This window comes from Erpetoichthys calabaricus, chromosome 3 (genome assembly GCF_900747795.2).
Source record: "Erpetoichthys calabaricus chromosome 3, fErpCal1.3, whole genome shotgun sequence".
Taxonomy (NCBI): Eukaryota; Metazoa; Chordata; class Cladistia; order Polypteriformes; family Polypteridae; genus Erpetoichthys; species Erpetoichthys calabaricus.
The window spans coordinates 153,848,431-153,873,645 of NC_041396.2; the positions used below are offsets into that span (position 1 = coordinate 153,848,431).

The 25,215-nt window shown below is 35.7% G+C and overlaps 1 protein-coding gene across 38 annotated transcripts in view; it reads left to right on the forward strand.

The window, feature by feature from the left end:
* Window positions 1-25,215, forward strand: part of scaf8 (SR-related CTD-associated factor 8) — a 314,948-nt gene that overhangs the window by 14,448 nt on the left and 275,285 nt on the right. For 33 of the 38 annotated variants that reach the window (XR_007934521.1, XM_051925175.1, XM_051925177.1 and 30 more), the window contains exon 2: window positions 5,049-5,132. Coding sequence is in view for 32 of the 38 variants with exons in the window: in XM_051925175.1 (XP_051781135.1) it covers window positions 5,049-5,132 (84 nt within the window). In the remaining 6 variants the exon portion in view is untranslated. Of the gene's footprint in view, window positions 1-5,048; window positions 5,133-7,448; window positions 7,540-25,215 lie in introns of those variants that run through there. The other 5 variants (XM_051925191.1, XM_051925193.1, XM_051925195.1 and 2 more) reach the window with 2 other exon arrangements.

A 25,215-nucleotide genomic window follows, 5' to 3' on the forward strand; every position in this document is an offset into this window, starting at 1 on the left:
GAAGTACTTAATTATGACTATTGTTTGTGAAATGGGACATTTGAACTTGCTGTATTTTTTTTTTTCATTACATTTTAAATTTATTAGGAGTCAGGGTCAGTACATTTTTGCCCACTCCGACTCCGACTCCAAGTACCCAAAATTGTCTCCGACTCCACAGCCAAATGGTGCAAATTGTCCCCATTCTTCTTTGTAGAACTGTTCTGTCAGTTTGCATTAGCCTTAGCCTACAGCTTTGTCACATTTTCTCAACTTACATGTACATAGATTGATGGTGTGCAGAACAGTATAATGAATTTCACTTGCACCATTTTTAAAATAAAATTGTGACACTTTAAATTCTGTCTTTTTTTTCCCCCACTAGAGAAGTGAGAGGGTCGCTGTTCTCTGACTTTGTGTCCAGGAGGCCTCAAGTTCTTTTTGATTTAAATACTTCAATACAAGTAATTTGAATGTATATCCTATGTGACTTCATTCAAAACTTAAGGCTTCTTACTTAATAAAAATTCATTTCTATTGCATTTTGGAGTAATGATATTAAGGATTGAGTATGTTAACGAACTTATTTATAAACTTGTAACTGATGTGGTCATGCAAAGAAACAGTGCATTGGAGATGCTAGTTTCTGGCTTACTGTGATGGTTCGGGTCAGCTCCATGCTACCTGTTCCGTCTGAGAGCCTCTTGAACCCGAATCGTCGAAAGTCATTTACTGAGATGAGCCAGGCAAACGAGGACACACAAATCCAACTATGGGGTAGGTACAAAAGTAACAGTGCTTTTTTTTAAAAAAAAGAAAGAAACAAAACATTGAATGGTGCAAATAGTTCTGTGTAAAAAAAAATTCATCAATAAATAATCCCAATAAAATAATCCATAAAGCCAGCGCAAATCCAAGGAGGTTCATATCTACAGTGAATATGTTCAGATAAGACGAAGGGAAAGTCCACAGCAGGTAAAAACTCCTTAAAAATGCGCAAGCCCTGGTGCCACATCCTTAAAATAGACACCTCTTTGGATCAGTCAGCACAGAGAGATGGCCTCACTGACAGGCATGGCCATCCATTCAATCCAAGCTTGGGTCCCAGCTGGTTACAGGTACCCAGCAGGGCTCCCGTTCCAAGCATTACCTTGCTCCATTTATCTCCCTCTGCTTTTCCCCAGACTTACACAGAAGCATGCTGTGAGGATTTGAAGTTACTGATTGGTTAACAATAGTTTTGTTAGTTTAACAGCAAAATATGTCTTTTTACTTTTAATCCTGTTACGCATATTAGTCTAGTCGTCCTGATAAAAAACTTAACATTAAATACATTTGTGACTTTTTTAAAGATTTGTACTATGCTTGTTTTTTTGGTAAGAAACAAGTACTTCATTATTAAAATGGTAATCCATATTTATAATTACATCTCAAGAATTCTGAATGTCTAGCTGATACACTGAAAGAATTAACACGCCTGTATAAATATTGTAACTGTACAGTATACTTTAACAGTTAAAAAAAGTACATTTAAACAGTGTTTAATTGCCAATACCAATTGATTGTGTTTGTGTGTGTGTACATTACAGAAAACTTAAACTGTATGACAGGTTGTAATTATGAGAAGCATTTTATTTTCTTTTTTGCCATATGTATTATGGAGAGATACATCTGTACATGTTTTATCATTATGTATTTTAAGGAAATGTTATTTTAGTATATTTATGGTTACTGAACAATAAGCCTACAGAATTTTCATTTTGTTGATAAAAAATGAACAGTTAACACTTGTGGCCTATAGTTTATAAAAAGACACTTTAATATAGGACATGAGGCTTATAAGCATTTGGTTGTACAGGAACTTAGTGTAAAAAGTCTTTCTTTAAAGGGATAAAGGAAGAAAATAAATTGGAAATTGGCCAATGAAATATTGGCCTTAAAAAACCTATTTGGAGCATCCATACCTGTTTGCTATGCCTTTGCCTGCTATTGTGCAACTCTCTCAAACAGGTGTAGTGTACACCTGTATTTTTGGGACTGTAATATTCACTGTATATCTACCTAGTTTGCTAACCATGACTGCTTGTGCTTTTTTTAAAATAAATTTGCAAACAACATTTTTCTGGTACCTAGTTCGGGGCCAGCATGCATATGGTTGATTTAAGCAAAGCTTACAACTGGGACAGTTTAAGCATATCCAGCCAAGTCTAGGAAAAAAAGAGACCATCCGTAGTAAGCATACAGTTAGTTAGATAATAACTTATAGATTAAATTAAGGTAACATTCTTGTGATATATTCGTTTCAGACATTTTATAATCCTGAAGACCCTGTATTGATTAGTAAGAATGCATAGACATTAGTATTTTGTAATCTTGTGAACTTCACTGAAAACTCACAGTAATATAAGTTGTTTCCCATACATTGTGGCCATGGCCAAATTTGTTGGCAGTTTGGGGTTTTGGTTGTAATTTAAAATATTAGGGAATTTTCTTTTTTGTAGAGTACACTTGTTTAGAGTCAAGCAATAACATTGCAAAAACAGAATTTTTAGTATGTAATAGTAAGTTAACATGAAGCAAATGTAAGCATGACACATTTTCAGAAAGAAAAGTTAAAATGATTCAACTGTGATTTGGCAGAATTGTTTTAAAGATGAATGCACGGTACTCCTCAAAAGTTTGGACACATCTTATTAAATTTGTTTCTTCATAATCGTAAAATTTTTAGATTATTATGTCTTTATACAAGGATGTCACAATACCAAAATTTCATACTTCACTAAGAATCAGAATATCGAAAAGTATTGAAATTCAATACCATTGTCAATACTTAATACAGTACATAATGCATGTTAAGAAAATGTATTTGAATAAATTGCACACACCGGAGGGTGTGTTCCAACTACAGAGGGATCACACTCCTCAGCCTCCCTGGAAAAGTCTGTTCGGGGGTTCTGGAGAGGAGGGTCCGTCGGATAGTCGAACCTCGGATTCAGGAGGAACAGTGTGGTTTTCATCCTGGTCGCGGAACAGTGGATCAGCTCTACACCCTTAGCAGAGTCCTGGAGGGTGCATGGGAGTTCGCCCAACCAGTCTACATGTGTTTTGTGGACTTGGAAAAGGCGTTCGACCGTGTCCCTCGGGGAATCCTGTGGGGGGTGCTCCGGGAGTATGGAGTACCGGACCCCCTGATAAGGGCGGTTCGGTCCCTGTACAACCGGTGTCAGAGCTTGGTCCGCATTGCCGGCAGTAAGTCGAACCCGTTTCCAGTGAGAGTTGGACTCCGCCAGGGCTGCCCTTTGTCACCGATTCTGTTCATAACTTTTATGGACAGAATTTCTAGGCGCAGCCAGGGTGTTGAGGGGGTCCAGTTTGGTGGACTCAGGATTGGGTCAATGCTTTTTGCAGATGATGTTGTCCTGTTTGCTTCATCAGGCCGTGATCTTCAGCTCTCTCTGGATCGGTTCGCAGCTGAGTGTGAAGCGGCTGGGATGGGAATCAGCACCTCCAAATCTGAGACCATGGTCCTCAGCCGGAGAAGGGTGGAGTGCCCTCTCAGGGTTGGGAGCGAGATCCTGCCTCAAGTGGAGGAGTTCAAGTATCGCGGGGTCTTGTTCACGAGTGAGGGAAGAATGGAGCGTGAGATCGACAGGCGGATCGGTGCGGCGTCCGCAGTGATGCGGGCTCTGCATCGGTCTGTCGTGGTGAAAAAGGAGCTGAGCCATAAGGCAAAGCTCTCAATTTACCGGTCGATCTATGTTCCTACCCTCACCTATGGTCATGAGCTATGGGTAGTGACCGAAAGAACGAGATCGCGAATACAAGCGGCTGAAATGAGTTTCCTCCGCAGGGTGTCTGGGCTCTCCCTTAAAGATGGGGTGAGAAGCTCAGTCATCCGGGAGGGGCTCAGAGTAGAGCCGCTACTCCTCCGCATCGAGAGGAGTCAGATGAGGTGGCTCGGGCATCTGATCAGGATGCCTCCTGGACGCCTCCCTGGGGAGGTGTTCCGGGCACGTCCAACCAGGAGGAGGCCCCGGGGAAGACCCAGGAGACGCTGGAGGGACTATGTCTCCCGGCTGGCCTGGGAACGCCTCGGGATTCTCCCGGAAGAGCTAGAAGAAGTGGCCGGGGAGAGGGAAGTCTGGGCATCTCTGCTCAAGCTGCTGCCCCCGTGACCCGACCTCGGATAAGCGGAAGAGAATGGATGGATGGATGGATGGCAGTTCTGTATTCAATAAAATCTTTCCATTGATGAAAATAGTAATTTTAGTCATTAAATGCAAATCTTTTGTAAAAGGTAAGAGTTAAGTTTAAGTCCTGTCAAGTTTTTTACATTGATGAAAAGAAACACTGTTACCGAGATAATGCAATGAAATGTTATAAATGTCATTAGATGTTAATTAAATAACTATTGCATAGTTTTGTAAATCATATACATAAATATTTTTAAAAAATGAAAGTAAAGCAAACATCAATTCTGTGTCTGTAAACAATTGTTGAGAAAAGTAACACACAAACTACTAACACATTTAAAGGTTTTGCATAAATGCAAACAGTGCACATTGCATTTTTGTGCAAATAAACTATTATGTCTACTGTCATATTTTTTTTGCAAGAACTACTAGCAGGTGAATGTGCTCTTCCATGATGCGTGCTTTTGTTTTGGCTGCCAATGAGCCCTGAGGTACTAAATCCATGCTCTGAAGCACAGCTGAAAACGGCAACACACAAATAGTGTTTTGCAGTTTGAGCAAGATAATGTGCTATGACAGCACACTTTGCAGAGAGGGTTTAAAAATGAAGGTAGTGATGGACCCCTTGTGCTGTAGAGTGTTGCCTCTTAATGAACAGCTCGAAATTACTCTGGCCTGCCTCTAAAACGAATTCCCCATTTCGCACAAAACCAATGCCAATTCTATAACTCTGCCTATTGTTTTTTGATTTTAATTGCAAAATCAAGCATGATAATATAATCAGCAACTTTATTGTAGGTCTTTTTTCCTTATTTTTCTGTTGTCTTAATGTCATAGATGTGTTGTTTTTGACCACCATTCTTTCTTTTCTTGCAGCTGTACTCATTGAATGAATATAAACCACCTATTTCCAAAGCCAAAATGACTCAGATAACTAAAGCTGCAATTAAAGCTATAAAGGTAAGCAAGACAAAAGTACCACATTTTTTAGTGTGATCATTACAATTGTTCTTCATGATGGTAAGACAAAGTTTATAATTATTTTACTAATATATTTTAAATATCTCAACAAACAAAATAATGCAAAATTAGTAAATATATACATTGTAGGTAGTTTTTAGCCTTCTAGAGTATACTAGCCGACATTGACATTTCTTTTGCTTGTTTACATGAATCAGAAGTTCATCTTTTTAAGCAGTAGTTAGTCATTCTTAAAATATTTGTTGCTTTAATAATATATTTTAGTAAGAGAGACTGTCACATTAATATTGCATTTAAGTAGCAAAATTACTGAAGTATGGGGCTAATCAGAATCCTCCTAACCCCCACTGGTCAGTTTATCCTATACTCTGGGTCAATTTTTCTGTTATGTTTATTGTAGCAGAACAAAGAGTACGAAAAAAGTTTGATTGCTAGTGTTATTTAGTGCACGATATTTCCTAGTTCACTCATCTGAAATGTCTTAATTTGTTTCTGTAACTCAGCTAAAGTTCAGTTTTGTTTCTTCCTGTTATTATGCATTCTATACATGACATATCTTTGTTTAAAATATAATTAAACATTTTACATGTTAACCTTTCTAAAATATTCCTAATAAAATAGCTAGTCTGTATTATTGCAGGAGAATTGAATTGGTTCAAAATATATTCAGTTTTAAATGTATTTTACAACACAGCTTTTAACACAAATTTTTCTATTGCATGTTTATTTACAATATATACAGTTAGAGAAAGTTTAGAATAAGCTTTAATTATGCATTATTTGCAAGCACAGAACAACACAAAGTGAAAGTAGATGTGTTTTCTTCACCTCTTTTTAGGAAATTCTTAAAACTTTAAATAAGGAGAAATATAAACACTTCATTTTAATTAAACATCTTTTAAATTTTACTACCAGTTTTTTTTTTTTTTTTTTTTTTTTATTATTAAAGGACAACAGTGAAGCATTGTTCTTGTAACTGTACATTCTTTTTTTAGCAGTAGGGGATTTAAAAAATTTTTTAAAAATTTGCCAAGTTATTAGTATGTTTCAGAAATATTTACAAATGAATCAGATCGCAATGTTTTTTTTTGTTTGTTTTTTTTTTTGTTTTTTTTTTTTTTACAAAAACTCAATTTGTATCAGGTTTTTTTTTTTTATATATATATATATATATATATATATAATTGTATTGCATGGCCCATACCGGTTGGATTTAAATAGAAGGATATGTAAGGTAGAGCGCTTTCATATATTGTATATTGAAATTAAAACCGCTTGTCCAGATGGAAGTGAAAGTAACTCATGTTTAAAAGTAAATTGTGTTTAGCAATTTATCTGTTATAAATACCCATGAGTTAGAAATTCCTGGTAATCCCTTGCATGCTCTATACAGCATGTACAGTTTCCTTAAGAAACTAGCAATTTTAACTGTTTTGACAATATCACATTCTAAATAAACATAGTAAACTTGCATTTTGGAGTAAAATGTGAACAACACATTATTATTGAAAGATAACTTCTAATATATATATATTTTTTTTTGTCCAAGATTTAGAAATTTGCCTTTTAATTTTGAAAGTATTTCACAGTGCACATCATTTCAGAACAGCATGATTTTTTTTTTCCACTCCTAATTTTTAATCACAAAGATTTTACATAACTTGGAAACGTAGGGATTTGCATTTTTCAGTTGAGTATTCTAATTTTTGTTTTCTGTAGTTTTTATGTTCCGGGCCTCTGCCAGTTGTACAGTTAAGAGTAACAGTTACTTAACGATTGCTGTGTTTGTTCTTTGGAGTAAGTGTGTAATTATTATGTCATTCTCCAGAGTAATTTATACAAATCTTGTTGACATACGTTTAGCCAACATACTTGGAGACTTTAGGTGGCTCTGTAAAAATGGCAGCTCCACAATGGGATCTTCATTGAAGTTTGATTGGTACTTTAGCTCTTTTTTAGGATATCCGCTTTTATCATATTGATTAGAAGCAATTATCTGAAATGTTGAATGCATTTAAATGTACTTTTATTCAAACCATTGTTCTTATTTGTTTAGCAGAAATGGAAAATTTAAGTAATTTCATCAACAGTCATAGAAAATTAAAGGTGTCATTTTTATGATACATTGTGGCATGCTGGGTACACCTTAAATTTAAATTTCCTGGAAATGTTTCATAAGTATTTTGTGTGTTTTTGGGTTTTTTTTTCCCTGAGTTTTCTGTACGACAGTAATAGAAGAACAACCTGCAGACCATTGTGTGTATGTGTGTATAATCGCTCTTTCCCTTCCCTCAGCAGCTCTCCCAGCTCTCCAAAAGCAGTGAAAGTGAAGCAGGAGGAGGGGCGTGAGAGTAACATTGAGATAAGGGAGTCCTAACCACATTAGGTAGGAGATGGGCTGTTTCAAGGACAGATAAAGAGGAATGACTTACTCTTAACGTCAAAATCCACTGCAAGAAAGTTAACTTCGTACTTGAAATTAAGTCGCACTGAGCCCAAGATGATTCTCCTCTATATGTACAGGGCAGATTTAACAGTTTGAATATCAGTGTAGTTATTTTGGAATAAGCAAGATAATCCAGAAGTCTTGCCATCTAATTAAGCCATTAGTTAGGTCAAGTATTTTAATTGTCAGTGTAGGTTGTGATTTGGGTAGCAGAAAATATATTTGAACATTTGACTACTTTTTTCCAAATTGAAATAACTTCTACTGGATCATTAACTGCTCAGTGAGATTGATAATGTTTATGACTGCATTCATCATTGTTGTCTGTGGTAGCATATAGCATTTCTTGATCTTACAAGTTGATGTATTCTTGCTTATTAAAATAAGAATTAGCCTTCCATATCAGTTATTTTTCCTTTGGTATAAAGTTTTTAACAGACATTTTTCCTCATGCTGTTTTGGTTTCTCCTGGTCTAATAATGAGTCATTACCTAAAAGGAGACTCCATGGTTTCTGTATATAATGTTTGTGGTTTTGATTTAGATATTTGTAGCAAACCTATGAGGTCTCATCTTGTAATTTTGCTTTCAACTGTTTAAAGAACTTAGAATAGTGATGATTTTTAAACCTGAAGTAATATTTTGTCCAATTTATGCTTCTGATTTTTAATTGCTATCCTAATACGTTTGGCCTTATTGTTTTCAGTTTCTTTTATTTAACATACTTGTATTTTTTTTAATATACTCGATCCTTTCACTCTCTTCAGCAATAATGGAAAGCCTGTTTTTTGCAATTATAAATGTGTGATTTAACATTTATCATTTGCTCTATATTTTATAATTGGTGTCGAATCATCATTTTGTCAGTTTATTATAATGTATTTGTTTCAATGCAGTATTATGCATAGCAAGTGTAAATCAGGGCTGTGGTGGTACTACCTAACATATTGCATTTTATTATTTTTAAAAGGTTGGGCTTAGTGACATTTTACACTGCTACTGTGGGAATTGAAGTGCAATTTATTGTGTACCTACAATTTCATTGCATTTAGGCTCTTTTATATTTTTGATGGCAATAGTCAGTGACCCCCTATCCGAAATGCAGTTAAACACCACCTAATATGGCAGTCTCCTGGGAGAGTGTCTTACCGTTTCATGTCATTTTGGCCTTTTATATTTATTGGTTTCAGGGCTGGCATAATATATATACATTTTTATTTATTGTGTGCAGGGCCAGCTTATAGCAGACATAATATATGTACATTTTAACAAAAAAGCAGTAAGCAAGCTCGTTAGCTCATTTGAAGTAATAAGCACTTGCTTATTCTTGCCCATGGTTATCCCAAGCATTATAGTCTCACTCTTTTTTAGTTTGTCCCCTATTTGATAATTAAACTACCCACTTTTCATATCTTTTTACGTCACTAATGGCATTATATCTTATATTTTGTTCTATCAATGCTGAAATAAAATACTACAAAAATGTTCTTCCCAGCACCACACAATGCATTTTTCTTATTATGTTGGTGTAATACTTTGCCATCTGTTACACAGATTAAATAGTGAATCACAAATACTGTTAATTGGTGGTCTTTCTCATTTTTATTTGCTTACTACATTCATGAATGAAAAGTTGTATCTACAAAGACCACAAATGCATTACACCATTTTGCAGAATAGGTAGTCTAGAGTTTTAAACAGGTTGCCTGTCTTTTCAGAAATTATATATTCTTTGTTTTAGGCTTTGGAAAACACCATATCTTTCAAGAAAATGGCTAGTGTTCTATCAATACTGTTTGGACTACTATGGATTTCCCCCACCCGACATAAGTAGCCTGTATGCGCAATTTTTGGATAGAATTCCAAATTAAGTGCATGTGTTTAAAAAGCAGAAGTACATATATCCTGGAAAAATTAATCTTTCAATTGTGCAATTAAGAACTTGTAAATTTCCAAGTAATCTACAGTAATTCCCAGATCTAGCATAGAAAGGGTTAAAAGAGACTCAAATATGAAACAGTGAAATGAGTAAATCAGACCTGAGAGAGACTGGTAAGGATGCATGCAAGTCTGTGACTAGAATGGTTGTGTTCAAATTTGGTTGTTTAGTTAATTGAAATTGAATAGATTCTGTAATAAGTGAGCTACTTTTCAACAAAGATCAGGAAAAAACTGTAGTTTATCACTGGATAGAGCTATACATCATCCATTTAACAGCCCTACTTCCATGATTGTAGCAAAGAAGAAACTGTGAAAAGTGTTTTACTTTCATCCATTTGAAGCAGAGATTTTTGCAACTTTTAAAAAAAGTAAAAGTGCAACTGCATCAGTATTTTGATCTTTGCTTCTTCATATTTGCTTTTTAGTTTCATATTAATTGTCTTTATAATTTAAATGCAAGTATTTGTCTATAAAATAGTAGTAAAGGAGCAAGCACATACATTTATCAAAGTTGTTTAACATGTTCCTTTTTAAGGTGGTGGCTATGCACCTGTTGTGCTCTTTTCAGAATCCAGATTGTAAGGGCTAGGCTATTGTGCTCATGAACAAGTTCAGCTAAAGTCCTAAAGGTGTTAGATTCTTTAGATGCCTCAGAGAGCATTTAAAAAATAATAAGATAAAGTAAATGATAAAGTAAATGTGTGGTACTGTTACACACTTTAGGCGCACTATTCTAAATGCAACATGCTGTATTGTTAGATTTATAATTCTTATGGCATGGTATTTTTACCGTCAATATTCAAATACTCTTAAAGTAACACTGATATTAACGGGCATCAAGATGAATCATTTTCATAAAATGAGTGTTTGCCTCTTATCTTTTATTCAGGTATTTTTGCAACAACGGTGGCTACTGTTGAGGTTGAGTAATTGACATTACTTTAAAAAAAAAAAATGTATTACCTAGAGAGACTGAAGGCTCATTATTAATACATATAATTGTAACACAAGACAGTAAGAAGTACTGAATCAGTCTTAACCAAAATTGTTTAAGGTAAAAATAAAGGAGAAATTTTACTTTCGTCAGTAATTTTTTTATTTACTTAAAAAATAAAGATGGAAGGAAAGCTGTATGTTGAGTTAGGTGTTGAACTGTTGAAGAAACTTAAGAACAGAGTTTGTAGATGAAAGCCTTAGTTTTGTTTTTTGAGTGAGGCTTAGGATTGGCTATAGTTAACAACAACCCTAGTCAACTCCAGTACAAGTCTTGATTTGCATGAGGGAAAGCTATAAGACAAACAGTGCAATGAAGGAAATTATTCAAAAGTACAAAGAATTGTAGACCACCTCTACAATATTTTGGGACGTTTCTAATTGAAAGTGGCAAATTGATTTCCTTAGAAGTAATGCATAATCTGTAAGGTTTGTTTGCAAAGTTATTACCAACACATCCCTAAAAAGACTATAAATAAAGTCAATGTCAAATATAAATTGATCCTTTTTTAAATCTAAATTTAAGTTTACATAGAGGAGATGTCTGTCATGGAAGACAGAAACCAAATGTGTCTTTGCCCCTTTATGTACAAGCTGTGGGTAATGACTAAAAGAATGACTGCTACCATTTGCATCCAAAATGAGATTTCTGTGTGAATTTGCTTGGCTTGTCCTCTGTGACATGGTAATGAACTTGACAAGACACAGAAACCTAGTATTTGAACTGCTGTTTCTTCAGATTGAGTGAGCCAGTTGAGGGAGTTTGGGTTATAGCTAGGATACCCTTTGTCACCTCCTACATGGAGATATAATAGACATGGCTCACTGAGAGAAGATCCAGGAAACTTTGTAGGAATTATGTCTTACTGTCCTGGGGGTATCTGAGAATTTCCTTGTAGAAGCTGGAAAAATTAAGAGTACTATAGTATGGCTTGGCATTTTTCTACTACAGTAATTATCAGAAAGAAAACACATGAACAAATGTATAAGTATTGAGAATTTCAGAGATGGGCTCACAAGTATTTACAGAAATCAACTTCAAAATAAATACTGACAGTGCTATAAAAAAAGTATTTGCCCCATTCTGATTTCCTCTGTTTTGCGCATTAATAACACTTGTATCTGATCTCCAAACAAATTTAGTACAATACAAACGACAAGGTTTTGAATGATTGTTTGATTTATTGAACGAAAACGTTCACCAACACCTATATCTCCCATGTGTAAAAGTAATTGCCCCCTTAGTCATTCAACCAGTGAACCAAAGTGAAATGATAATGGATTAAATTCAACTAACCACACCCAAGCTCAATTTCTGCCAGCCCTATTGAAACTAAACATCACTTCAATCGAACACAATAGGTCACAAAGCAACCTCTAAAACCCTGGGACTCCAATGAACCACTGTGAGAGCCATCATCTCCAAATGGGGAAAAATTGGAACAGTGGTCTGTCCAGGAGTGACAAGCCTACCAAAATTACTGCAAGAATGCGTAGAAAATTCATCCAGGAAGTCACTGAAGAACCTAGATGAACACCTAGGGAACTGCAAGTGCGCCTTGGCTCAGTTAATGTCAGTGGTCATGATTCCAGTATTAGAAAGACACTAGGCAGATATGGTATACATGGCAGAGTTGCAAGGTGAAAACCACTGCTGACCGAAGGGAACATAAAGGCTTGTCTAACATTTGGCAAAAAAGACCTTGATAATCCCCCAACAATTTTGAAATAATGTTGTATGGACTGATGAGTCAAAAGTGGAACTATTTGGAAGACATGGGTCCTGCTATAGCTAGAGTAAACAAAACTTTCCATAATAAGAACATCATGGTGGTGGTAATGTGCTGTTTCAGCATGAGCAGCTTGCCATAATTGAGAGAAGCATAAATTTGGCACTCTGCTAGAAAGTACAGTAAAACCTTGATTATACGTCAGGGGTTGGGACTGAGGCTGTGATGGATAAGAGAAAACACAGATAGCAGAACAGCTGCTTTAAAAATGACACTGTAGATTAGCGAATGGTCATATATATTTACAAAACAAAATATATTAACAAAATTAATTCATAAAATAATGTAATGACCTGCCTAATAAGGAAACGCAACTCAGAGGTTCTGGTGTTTTCTTCGTTTTACTTGGAGTCTTCATTCTGTAACACAGTGGCCTGTCTTATACTCCATTATCTGCGTTACAGAGCACACCTCCAAAATAATAAAAGAAAACTTTCCCTACCAATCAGTTGTATCTCCTGCCACTCGCATTCCTTATTTCTGTATACCGCAAAACACTCCTGCTTGTTGTCTCCTGACTCCCTACTCAGATTTTCCATCCACCACACCTTCCTTGTTCGCCTAACTTCTCCTATCACTCATCTCCTAAGAGGCATATCTGCCCCTTACAGAATAGAAGCTCTTCACCTAGTCCCATTACTTACAGCATTCATTACACACTTTCTGCTCCCACACAGGTCATCACAAGCTGCCTGCGTGTCACTATATATTAACAAAACAATATAACAGAATTCAAAAAGAAAATTACAATGCAGGAGAATACTAACATTAATACATTAACATTACTGCCAGTGGTTTCAATTTTTGAGAAGTTTTTCAATTTTATTGACATCATACTTTATATCATTCACTGTTGTTCTTCCTTCTCCGTAAATTGAAGCAATACTTGAAACACTTTTGCCGTTTTGTAAACATTTAATAATAAAGTTTTTCGTGACAATTCCAACACCACATGCTTACGTTTATCAGCTATAACATTGTATAGGAGATTAATCATAATAAAAGAGAAAAGCTACAAAACACTATTAAAACTAAAGCTATGTAACTGACACTGTGATTTCAAAATATGATTTGACAAGTGGTGCTAGGGAAGAATACTTTATGCTACCAGAAGTGAGAGTTATTCCAATGTGCACGGCGGGAGTAGTACAGTAATAGCTAGGCTCTGGCGTGCGCTTATTTATTTATTTATTTTTTGGCCCTGACAGTTAACAGAGACTGTCAGCTAATTGAGTGACGGATAATCGAGGTGTTACTGTAATTAAGGAGAGCATCTGGTCATCAGTCTGTGATCTGAAGCTCAAATGCAATTGGGTTATGCAACGGGACAGTGATCTGAACCACAAGAGCATGCCCACTTCTGAATGGCTGGGAAACGCACAAAAAAAAAATTAGTTTTTGAGTGGCCTAGTCAAACTCTTGACTTGAACACAATTGAAATGTTGTGGCTGGACCTTAAATGGGCAGATCATTATCAAAAACACTCCAGTGCAGCTGAGCTACCACAATTATGTGGAGAAGAATAGGTCAAAGTTTCTGCAGCAATGCCAAAGATTGATCTTCTGTTGCTGGAAGTGTTTAATTGCAGTTGTTGCTGTTAAAGGTGACACAACTAAGTATTAAATTTAGGAGGCAATTCTGTCTTTTAACATGGAATAGCATAGGTGTTGATGAAATTTTTCCTCTCAATAAATCAAGTGCCCATTTAAAAACTGTGTATCGCATTTACTCAGATTCTTTTATTTTATACTAAATTTGTTCAGAGATCAAAAACAATTAAGTGTTATGACTAAGTAAAAGTAGAGGAAATTAAACAGATATTTATTCTTTCCATTGTTTTTACTTTTTTAGACTTTGTTTTTCTGCTTATTCTTTAAGCCTGAAAATGGATTTCCAGTATGTCAGCAGTGTTCCTAATGAGACTGGGAAGACTCATTATGTATGCATCTATATATCCCATATAACTGGCCTAATGGGAGCATTTAGATAACAGAGGTCTCAAAATAGACCCTTTTGGTATACCATGACATAGATCCCTGAACTATGATCACCACAGTTAACAAAGAGTGTTTTGCCTGTTAAATAAAACTAAAACCAACTTAAGACATGGTTAGAGAAGCCACTGTTAGACCATTGACTTAATCGATTTATAAGAATACTGTGGTTAATGATGTTGAATGCCGCACTTGGGTCTAGTAGAACAAGAACAGCTATATAGCCTCTGTCACTTACTGAATTAACCAGTGCAGTTTCTGTGCTTTAATTTGTTCTAAAGTTAGGCTGAAACTAGAATGTTTATATGGTCACATAATTTAATAAAAAATGCTTTTTCTAAAATTTTACTTAAAACAAAAAAAAAAGCAGGTTAAAAATGGGCTAAAGTTGTCAAAGACAGAGAATTATAGGTTATTTTTGTTGAGCAGGTGTTTTAACGATTGCATTCTTTAGATAATTTGGGAAGACCACCATATCTTGACATAATTCATCAAGTCTGTATATATATATAATACACACACACACACTAGGGGGCTTCGCTCGCCAACGCCCGTATTTGGTTTTCCGGATACATACTTTTAAGATTTTTTTTTTTTCTTTGAATTGTTGCTATTTCATTGGTTCAGTTTTATTTCAGAACTTCTGTAAAAACAATATTTGTAATCTTGCGAGTCCCAATATGCTGAATCTTTTTAATGAGATCAAGATAGGTTTCTCTGTTTGGAATTTCAGCATAGACAAAATGATCTACATCATCAGCATTTAATAATTTTTTTTTTACAAAGTAACAAAGTAAGTAGAGTTCTGCTTTGGACTCCTGTCTGTAAAGTCGTGCTATTTTTCCTCTCACAGTTCCAAAAGTACATGGGTTTACCAAGGTGATACCCCAGCTTTTGTCTAGGTTTTTGTACAAGGGCTAGACAGAACGTTTTTGACTCCTTTTTTGGTTTTTAAATAAGCAGACAGATAAATATATATACATTAACAAAGTAACTAATAAATGCATGTGTGGTAAACTCCGTTTTTGTAATTCTCAAGATTCTTTATTTGTCACATGCATAGTTATACAGGACAACACGCAGTGAAATGCATCCTGATCCGCTTATCAAAAACTGTGCAAAGTTAGAAGAATATCAGTTAGATTAACAAAAAGTCATAGATCGAAAGATAACAGTATAGTAGAACATAATAAATAAGTAAAATTATGTGAATAAAGTAGAATTAAGTGTTAAGGTGCAATAGTGTAGTAATTATTGTGCAAAACCAAAGTTAGACTGGTGCATAGTTAAATGAGGCAGTTTGTTTGTTTGCGCTACTATGATCTTTACTTTTTTTTATATTTTCTAATTTTCCTACTTTCATATCCTTTAATTTTCTCCACATGTGTATAGCGCAGTTTTTTTTTTTGTTTTTTTTTTTTTAGCCTTTCTAATTTCCCTGGTTTCATAGTCTCTAACCTGCTCTGCATGTGTTTGGCACCAACGTTTGCAAACATCTCTATGAAGTTCTGCTTTGTCTTTTACTCGCTGTCATTTAGTTCTGAGCCGGATTGAACGTGCTTTTTTTTCAATTCCACTTGTTCCAAGCTGATAATTACTTTCCTTATTTTCTGAATTTGCACCTTGATTATTCTTTTTTGCTCTTTTTTCTGTCCAACACATTTGAGTCTCTTTTCTCCGCGCTTTTCTTTATTCTTCGTTTAATCATCGATGTTTCATTTCTACCCCATTCATTTCATTTCTACCCTATTCATTTCTACCGTATTGACCTTATACACTTTATATGCACTGAGAGCCCTGGAGCTGTGTGTGCTGCATGACTGCCTTTACACTACTGATTTGTTTTTGTTTTTTTGATATTGCTTGTAAGTAGGGTGTGTCTTGCAAGACTCTCGTTCTATGTTCCCATGAGATGCACCGTGGCAGGTCTTTTTCGTCTCGCGGGTCTTTAAATTATCTTTCGAGAAAGATCACGTATCGTAGACTATCAGGACAGGGGACAGGATTTCTTTTTATAATAGATAGATTATATATAAAGTACACCATCAGTTAGCCCATCGGAGATGTCTTTTAAAAAAGCATGTTGGGACTGGGTCAAGGAAATTTTTCATATTTAAAATATTTACATGTGTGTGTTAAATTATGTTAAACTACATGTACAGTTCTTTATAGGGTATGTAACTAGATCATTACTATGTGATTTTGTTCAGAATTATTTATTAAACTTTCCCATACAAGCTAAATGTTTTAGCTTATGTTCATTCCTCAAATACTAACAAGTTCTGTTTATTTTTTTCTTTTGATAGTCAGTGAGTTTCTTCATATAACATGTGAGGGTCAGTTCATAGATTGTCATAAGTTATTTAAATTACTTATCTTTACATGTTGTTATTAAAAATATTCACTGATTTTATTGATTAAGCAGCATTCCTCATATGATATTACATCAAAATCCAAGCAATAATATCATTGCCAGATAAACCAGAAACATTTATGTAACACACTTGTAAAATGTTTAAAGTACTTTGCAAGAAGTGAAAAGAGAATTACTTTAACAAAGAACAACTAATGAATAAATAGAAATGTACATAATACAGATTTACAAGTAAGAAGTCCCTAAGCATGACTTAGATTACTATTAAACAGTTTTAAGGTTTTAATGGTTATAGTGCTCAGTTGCAGAATTTAGTGCTCTATTAGGATTATTATACAAATCCTAAGATTATTTGGCCTACATTCTTTTATAACCACTTTTTAATGCTGCTTTTACATCAGGGAGTTTTCAGATAGTTTGTCCACACTTTTTGTGGCATTTCACCTTCAGAACTTTTACTACAGAATACCTGTAAAAACAGTCAATGTTGTTTTGCTATCAAACTTTCTCATATAAATGATCCGATGAATTTTTTTTTCATTTTTTATTTTTTAGTTATTATTTATGTTTATAATTTATGGTCGAAGGATACCAGTACTGATCCTAGGAGCAGTGAGGACAAGGAACAGTCCTCTGGGAAAGAAAAAAACATAGTTGAGCAGGTTTTGGATGCATTTTTTAGTTTCATTTAATTTTGCATTATTGTACACATACCTTAATTCATTACTTTGAACTTGATTTGTGCAGTGCAGGGTTTGCCTTTTATATTTTCGAGTGGCATTATATATCAGGACTTTTATACCCAGTTACATTCTTTAATTGGAATTGTCCTTTGTTTGCAGATATGAGTTTGTCCTTTTAATAATTTTATAAAGCAGACTTTTTTTGCTTATGTACATGAAACTCACAAGGGTCACAGATTAACTGGGAATTTGGGGGCAGAGAGAGCACATGCACCTAAGTCAAGTTTGTTTCTTATTTAGAAGTAGCATTGAAACTATTAAAATTAGTAATGTATTAAAATCTTATCTACAAATCCCTTGCATCTATGCTGCTGTGGTATCGTACACATAATAGGATGAGTTAGTGATATGGTAGAGAAAGAGAGAGCTAAAGAGAATGCAGCACCAGATATAAAATGCTGAAACCTGTACTGTATATCTGAAATTCCCATTTTAACTTAAACCAGGTACACATCCAATACTGAAGAAGCAAGGAAATTCAGCCTATCCCAAGATTGTTATATGATTTGTAATGAAAGAAGTGTTAAGCTTTTACTTGTTTTTAAAATGGGGCCCTGCGTCATTCTTACAGTAAGACTGAATGATGTGTAAAATTATGAGGCTGATCAGTCACCTCAAAAAAACCCACCAGTTTTGACAGGGGTATGGCCTCAGGTGAGGCATTACTACTTTAACTGAAAAAGCCAAAATTTCTGCAGTTTTCAATATGGCTACAGGCTACCTCCTTGTTTCACTGTATAAAGATATTCCACTACATTGTTAAATTTAATAAAAGGACAAGTGTCTTTGTGCTTGTGTATCTTTGTGTCCATCAGGTTGCTAGGGTTAGGAGGAATAATTTAAAAATAGGCAAAACATGTAGAAGAAAGGTCAAAAAACGTCAAACCTGGTTACAAAAAAAAAAAAGACAAATTCCTGTATAAAAAAGAAGAAAATGATCTAATCACCCAGTTTTGTTGTCTGTTCTGTGTCTGGCAAATGACAGCATGGTATTTGCTTTCTTGCACCTGCCCTGATCTTGTGAACCAAGTTTATATCTGTAATGCTAATGACTGATAACTTTGTGTTTTGTGTGATAGATGAGTGAAAGTAACAATAAATTGATGCGTATGTCAGGAAACCAAAGCCCATGACTAGGCTAGAGTTGCTAAACCAGACCAATGCAGTAGCGACCACGTCCACATTTTCCCAGTAAAACACATCGACTATAACAATATTCAGTTTGCTATCTAGGGTTGTTATAATGGGTGTGCATTATTATACCAGACCAAATTAGCAACCTTTGTATCAGATAAAAAAACATGAGGTCTACATTGATTACTTAGATTTCACCACATCTTGGATAGGTAGCACAGCTAGTTTAATTTAGAAAAGCACAGAAGTGTGGATTGGTGGCTAAGAAGAAATCATCTGTGCCATTTTGGAAATATTTGGACTTCAATGAAAATAAATATGGTAAGCCACAAGATTTAACACAAGTTATTTTCACAAAGCAGGAAGGTAATCGTAAAAGATTCCAAATGAACTTGCGTAGTCATTGCTTATATTGTTGGATTGGAACTCAACATTTTACTATGAATATATGGATTCTGGTGTTCCACTGGACATAATCTACATAAGCTAAAATGTCTGTGCCCAAATAAATCTGATGTCTGTGTTCCATGACTTACACAAGCATGCAGTCTGTAAACTCAAACAACCAAATACCATAGTAAGAGCTAATGCATACAGTGTAAACTAAATTCTGTAATTCAGTGACTTAGTTTCAACTATAAGCATTACAATAAAAAAGGAAAAATATAAAATAAAGATTTTTAAGTGACAGAAGTTTATTCAAAATTTGCAGTAAAAAGAATGTTCTTCTTTTGGCTGCTCCCGTTAGGGGTTGCCACAGCATCTTCTTCCATATCTTTCTGTCCTCTGCATCTTGTTCTGTTACACCCATCACCTGCATGTCCTCTCTCACCACATCCATAAACCTTCGCTTAGGCCTTCCTCTTTTCCTCTTCCCTGGCAGCTCAATCCTTAGCATCCTTCTCCCAATATACTCAGCATCTCTCCTTTGCACATGTTCAAACCAACGCAATCTCGCCTCTCTGACTTTGCCTCCCAACCGTCCAACCTGAGCTGACCCTCTAATGTACTCATTTCTAATCCTATCCATCCTCCTCACACCCAGTGCAAATCTTAGCATCTTTAACTCTGCTACCTCCAGCTCTGTCTCCTGCTTTCTGGTCAGTGCCACTGTCTCCAACCCATATAATATAGCTGGTCTCACTACCGTCCTGTAGACCTTCCCTTTCACTCTTGCTGACACCCGTCTGTCACAAATTACTCCTGACACTCTTCTCCACCCATTCCACCCTGCCTGCACTCTTTTTCACCTCTCTTCCACAATCCCCATTACTCTGTACTGTTGATCCCAAGTATTTAAACTCATCCACCTTCGCCAAATCTACTCCCTGCATCCTCACCATTCCACTGACCTCCCTCTCATTTACACACATGTATTCTGTCTTGTTCCTACTGACCTTCATTTATCTCCTCTCTAGAGCATATCTCCACCTCTCTAGGGTCTCCTCAACCTTCTCCCTACTATTGCTACAGATCACAGTGTAATCAGCAAACATCATAGTCCATGGGAACTTCTGTCTAATCTTGTCTGTCAACCTGTCCATTACCATTACAAATAAGAAAGGGCTCAGAGCTGATCCCTAATGCAATCCCTCCTCCGCGTTGAATGCATCCATCGCTCCTACCGCAGACCTCAGCACTGTCACGCTTCCCTCGTACATATCCTGTACAACTCTTACGTACTACTCTGCCACTCCCAACTTCCTCATACAATACCACAGCTCCTCTCGAGGCACCCTGTCATATGCTTTCTCCAGGTCCACAAAGATGCAATGCAACTCCTTCTGGCCTTCTCTAAACTTCTCCAACATCCTCAGAGAAAACATTGCATCTGTGGTGCTCTTTCTTGGCATTAAACCATACTGCTGCTCACTAATCATCACCTCACTTCTTAACCTAGCTTCCACTACTCTTTCCCATAACTTCATGCTGTGGCTCATGCTGCACATCCCCCTTATTCTTAAATATCGGCACCAGTACACTTCTTCTCTACTCCTCAGGCATCCTCTCACTTTCCAAGATTCCATTAAACAATCCTGTTAAAAATTCCACTGCCATCTCTCCTAAACACCTTCATAGCTGTCCGTCCCTCCTCCTTGCTAATCCGCTGCACTTCCTGATTCACTATCTCCACATCATCCAACCTCTTCTCTCTCTCGTTCTCTTCATTCATCAGCCTCTCAAAGTACTCTTTCCATCTGCTCAACACACTCTCCTCACTTGTGAGTATGTTTCCATCTTTATCCTTTATCACCCTAACCTGCTGCACATCTTTCCCAGCTCGGTCCCTCTGTATAGCCAATCGGTACAGGTCCTTTTCTCCCTCCTTAGTGTCCAACCTCTCACAACTCATCATACACCTTTTCTTTTGACTTTGCCACCTCTCTCTTCACCTTGTGCCTTACATTGCATCCGGAAAGTATTCACAGCGCATCACTTTTTCCACATTTTGTTATGTTGCAGCCTTATTCCAAAATGGATTAAATTCATTTTTTTCCTCAGAATTCTACACACAACACCCCATAATAAAAGTTGATCAAAGTATACAGGATAATGGTTATAATTGGAGAAATTTTCAAATTGTAAAAGATTTTTGGAATCATTTATAATGATTCATATAATCCATGCATTTTAATTGAATTAAATTAGTTCTTTTATGGGTGCTCCACGATTTTATTTTTAGTCACATATGATGAACAAAATCTTAGTACAAGAATTTTTTTTTTAATTTTTAGTGCATTTTTGAATAAAATCATGTCACTTAAAAATCTTTGTTTTAATATATTTTTTAGACACCCGAATGTCACACAGTCCTCAGCACATTACAAAAACCTTGACTTTGGTGGGAAGGTGATTTGATAGAAATGACATTAGCGACAGAGTGGAATTGAACCTATATTAATTAATCAAAATGAACTTTTTTTTATTTGTCTTCATTAGTCTTGAACCTTCAACCATTTGATCGAACGTCCAACACGCTAACCACTTGACCAACACCCCAAATTTTTCATATATGTGTGTGTTGGCTAAAAATATAATATAAGGAAAGGAGAAATTTAAATCTGAAAATCCTTGGTCAAAACAGCTGAAATATGAAGTTTGAAGGTACCCAATTTGGTAAAAGTGGGTAATAAAGTGATTGCAAATTTTGACCCAGACAAACAGATAGGGCAAGTTGAATATAATCATGTAGTAATTATAATAATTATGATGGTCACAAGCTGACGGCATAATACAGTAACTCAAATGATCCTTTAAACTTCTGTCCAATTTACTGTGCAACAATATAAACTCCATAAGTGCACCGTGGTCTGTTATATTATCCTCATAGACTACATTCACACCATAGCTAAAATTTTCTCGATTCTAAAGTTTAGTTCATTTCCGATTTGTCGATTTTTTTTTTTTTTTTTTGTTTGATCAGATTAATTTTGTAAGCAATCGAAATCTGACCTATGTACAAATTTCTGAGAGTTCTTCTGTCCTAAGGTGTTCTTGCTCAGTTCTGCTTTCAAATACATTGTTCCTCACAATGGTAGGGTGGCTATCTTATCTGGTCGAGGTCATTAAATGTAAGAAAATTAATATTTTACACATTTTGATGCATCGATCTACAGATTTTTACAATTTGTTGTTCCACTTTTATGCAACATTTTTTCTGTTCCACATTTCTCTGTCCTTCTTAATTTTTAAGTTAGAAGAAACTTGTTGACATCATAGTCTTGTAAAGTTATGTGTTTCTTATCTTTAACACGTTTTTAATAAATTTGCACCTTGTTATTTTTAATGCAGTTTTTAGATTGTTTTGTACATCTCTCCCAATGGCCAATGCACCCTGTATGCACACTTGCATCATTCAGCTGACTGTCTGAGTTCAGGAAATGCAGCCAGTACAAGTGCTAAAGGCTCATCTCTCTGACAACCAATTATTGGCACACTTGCATTAAAAAAAAAACAACATAAGCAGGGTAAAGTGAGACTCTTTTTGTAAGTTGCTTTGATATTATAATGCCACTGTAACATGATTTTAACAGGCATACACTTTTTTCTTTTAACAGAGGCTGTAATCTTTGATGATTATAGACATAGATGTGGTGACGCATACAAAGACTAGACAGCCAGTTGAAGTTATTTTGAACAGTCCCAGCAGGATCACTAGTTGGAGTATTGTTGAACATCCTCTGACTCTTTGTTCTCTAAATAACCTATCACAAATGTCTTCTGTGGGCCTTCCTTATCATAAAATGTAAAGCATTTAAAACAACATACCTACTGTGCTGACCCCCAAATACAGAGGAAGTTGTCAGGTTGATAATTTGCATTTTGTGAGGGGAAAAATGTAGTCAGAGGTATGTTTCTAATTAGGGCTGCACAATTAACTGAATATTAATCTAGATTGTGCTAATTGTGGAAAGTGATGATTACTTCATTATATTTAGTACTCATGCTCTGTCTGTAACCAAGCTTTCCCAGTTACAAACTGCTCTAAATGGCAAATGAGTGTTCTTATCAAGCAAAAATACATTCACTAGATGAATCAGAAGAACTAGAACTATGTGATTCCAGACCACACCTTTTAAAAATTGCAAATGTACACCAATCAGCTACAACATTTAAACCACCTGCCTAATACTGTGTAGGTCCACCTCGTGCTGTCAAAACAGCTTTGACCTGTCAAGGTATAGGTATGAACTCCACAAGACCTCTGAAGTGTCTTGTAGTATCTGGCATCAAAGCCTTTAATTTGTGAAAATTGTAAGATTGGGCTTTCATGAATTGACCTTTTTTCCAGCACATCCCACAGACTCTTGATCAGAATGAGATCTTGGGACTTTGGAGGTCAAGTCAACACCTTGAGCTCTTTGTCATGTTTCTCAAACCATTCCTCAACTGTTTTTGCACTGTGGCAGTGCACTTTATCCTGCCGAAAGAGGCAATTGCCATGAAGGGGTATACATTGTCGGCAACTATCTATAGGCAGGTAGTACATGTCAAAGTAACTATCATATGAATGTCCACATGAACCTGCAGTTGCTTGGATGCAAACAGGACTGCATGGCTATTGAATAGTAATGTGGTTTTGTGCAATCCTCCTACCTGGTACCTGTGTAAAACTGACATTTGTGTTTTTCTTTAAATAAACATTGCTTTGCACATGAGTTCTGCTATGCTCACTTTCAAAACACATGCCTGTCGTACATGAATCAGACAAAATATATTAAGTCTGCTTTTTTGTTTACACAGTACGAGTAATGATCAGGGTAAAATCCATGGACAATTCCAGAGATTAAAATACCGCCCAGAACCCTGTTTAAGTTCTCAAAAATAGGACATTTTCTGTGAAAAAGAGAAAGTCACATTCCCCTGTAGCTATTCATCTGTCTGTTTTATAGATCAACTCAACTGGTATTGTGAAGAAGAAAAAAAAAACTGTTATAAGCAGATTTACTCTCACCTGTGTGATGATTCTTTTCCCTGCTGTTGTTTTAAGAATTCGATTAGGCTGTCTTCCCAAATCATGTGCTTTTTAAAAGGGAAAGCATGAATGCAGGCTGGTTGCACAAATGGTGGAGAAAGAAGGTGTGAGAAGGTGCAAAAAGGGTGGAATTGTGGAGAACTGCAGTTTACACATTTTTCCTCTGTCTTTATGGGTTTTCCTCTGGGTACATTTGCTGTGTGTATGAATGTGCCCTCAGAAATACTGCACCTGGTCTCCTGTTAGTTATAGCCTTCCTTTTTAAGTGGCCCCCCACAACTTTACATGAATAAGTGGAATAGAAGATGAATGAATAAATTCCAAATTTTAGACTTTTTAGCATTCTGATTAGCTGTAATGGATTATGTTGCAAAGGTTCAAAATCAATCTAAAATACATAGAGGAGGGAAGTTCTTGAGACCTGCTCAGTTTAAATCTCATTTAATTTGATTCTTGCATCTGAGTCATGTTGCCCACACAAGGATTTAGCAAGCACATAATGAGAAATCAGTGTAAATTTCTGAAAACATAAGAAGAAAAAGCTACCTATGAGTCTTGAAAGGACTGCAAAACATTTTTAAGGCTACGGGATGCTGCTGAGCCATAAGGTCTAAATGAAAAATAGTAGTGAATTTACCATTGGGGGACATCACAAAGGATCCTAAAAAAACATCCAAACACATTCATGACTTCATAATTAGGAAGACAATGAGTAAGAAAGCGCTTCATTTAAAACTGTGGAAAGTGCAAACCTCTGCTTGCAAGTGCCAAAAGTAGTGTTTTTTTCAATGACATGGGTCACATAATAGCTGGCATAAAGCAAGTACAGCTTTTCATAGTAACATTATACCGTCAATTACGTGTGATTGTGTGGAGATTCTTTACTGCCTTATTAACTGAATGACTTGCTATAATTTTGTGGGCAGGCATTGTGTTTATATATTAAAAAAAAAATGTAGGGAGGAGGTTATCTGTATGTTGAGCTGAAACTTAAGCATATTTGGGTAAAATAGCAAGACGGTGACCCAAAAGACAAAAGCATTTCCACTTCAGAATGACTGAAAATAAGTTTTGGTCATATCTAGTCAAAGTCCAAACCGAAACCCAAAGTATAACAGTTCACACTTGAGAACCTACCAGTGTTTCTGGATTGAAGCAGTTCTGCAAGGAAT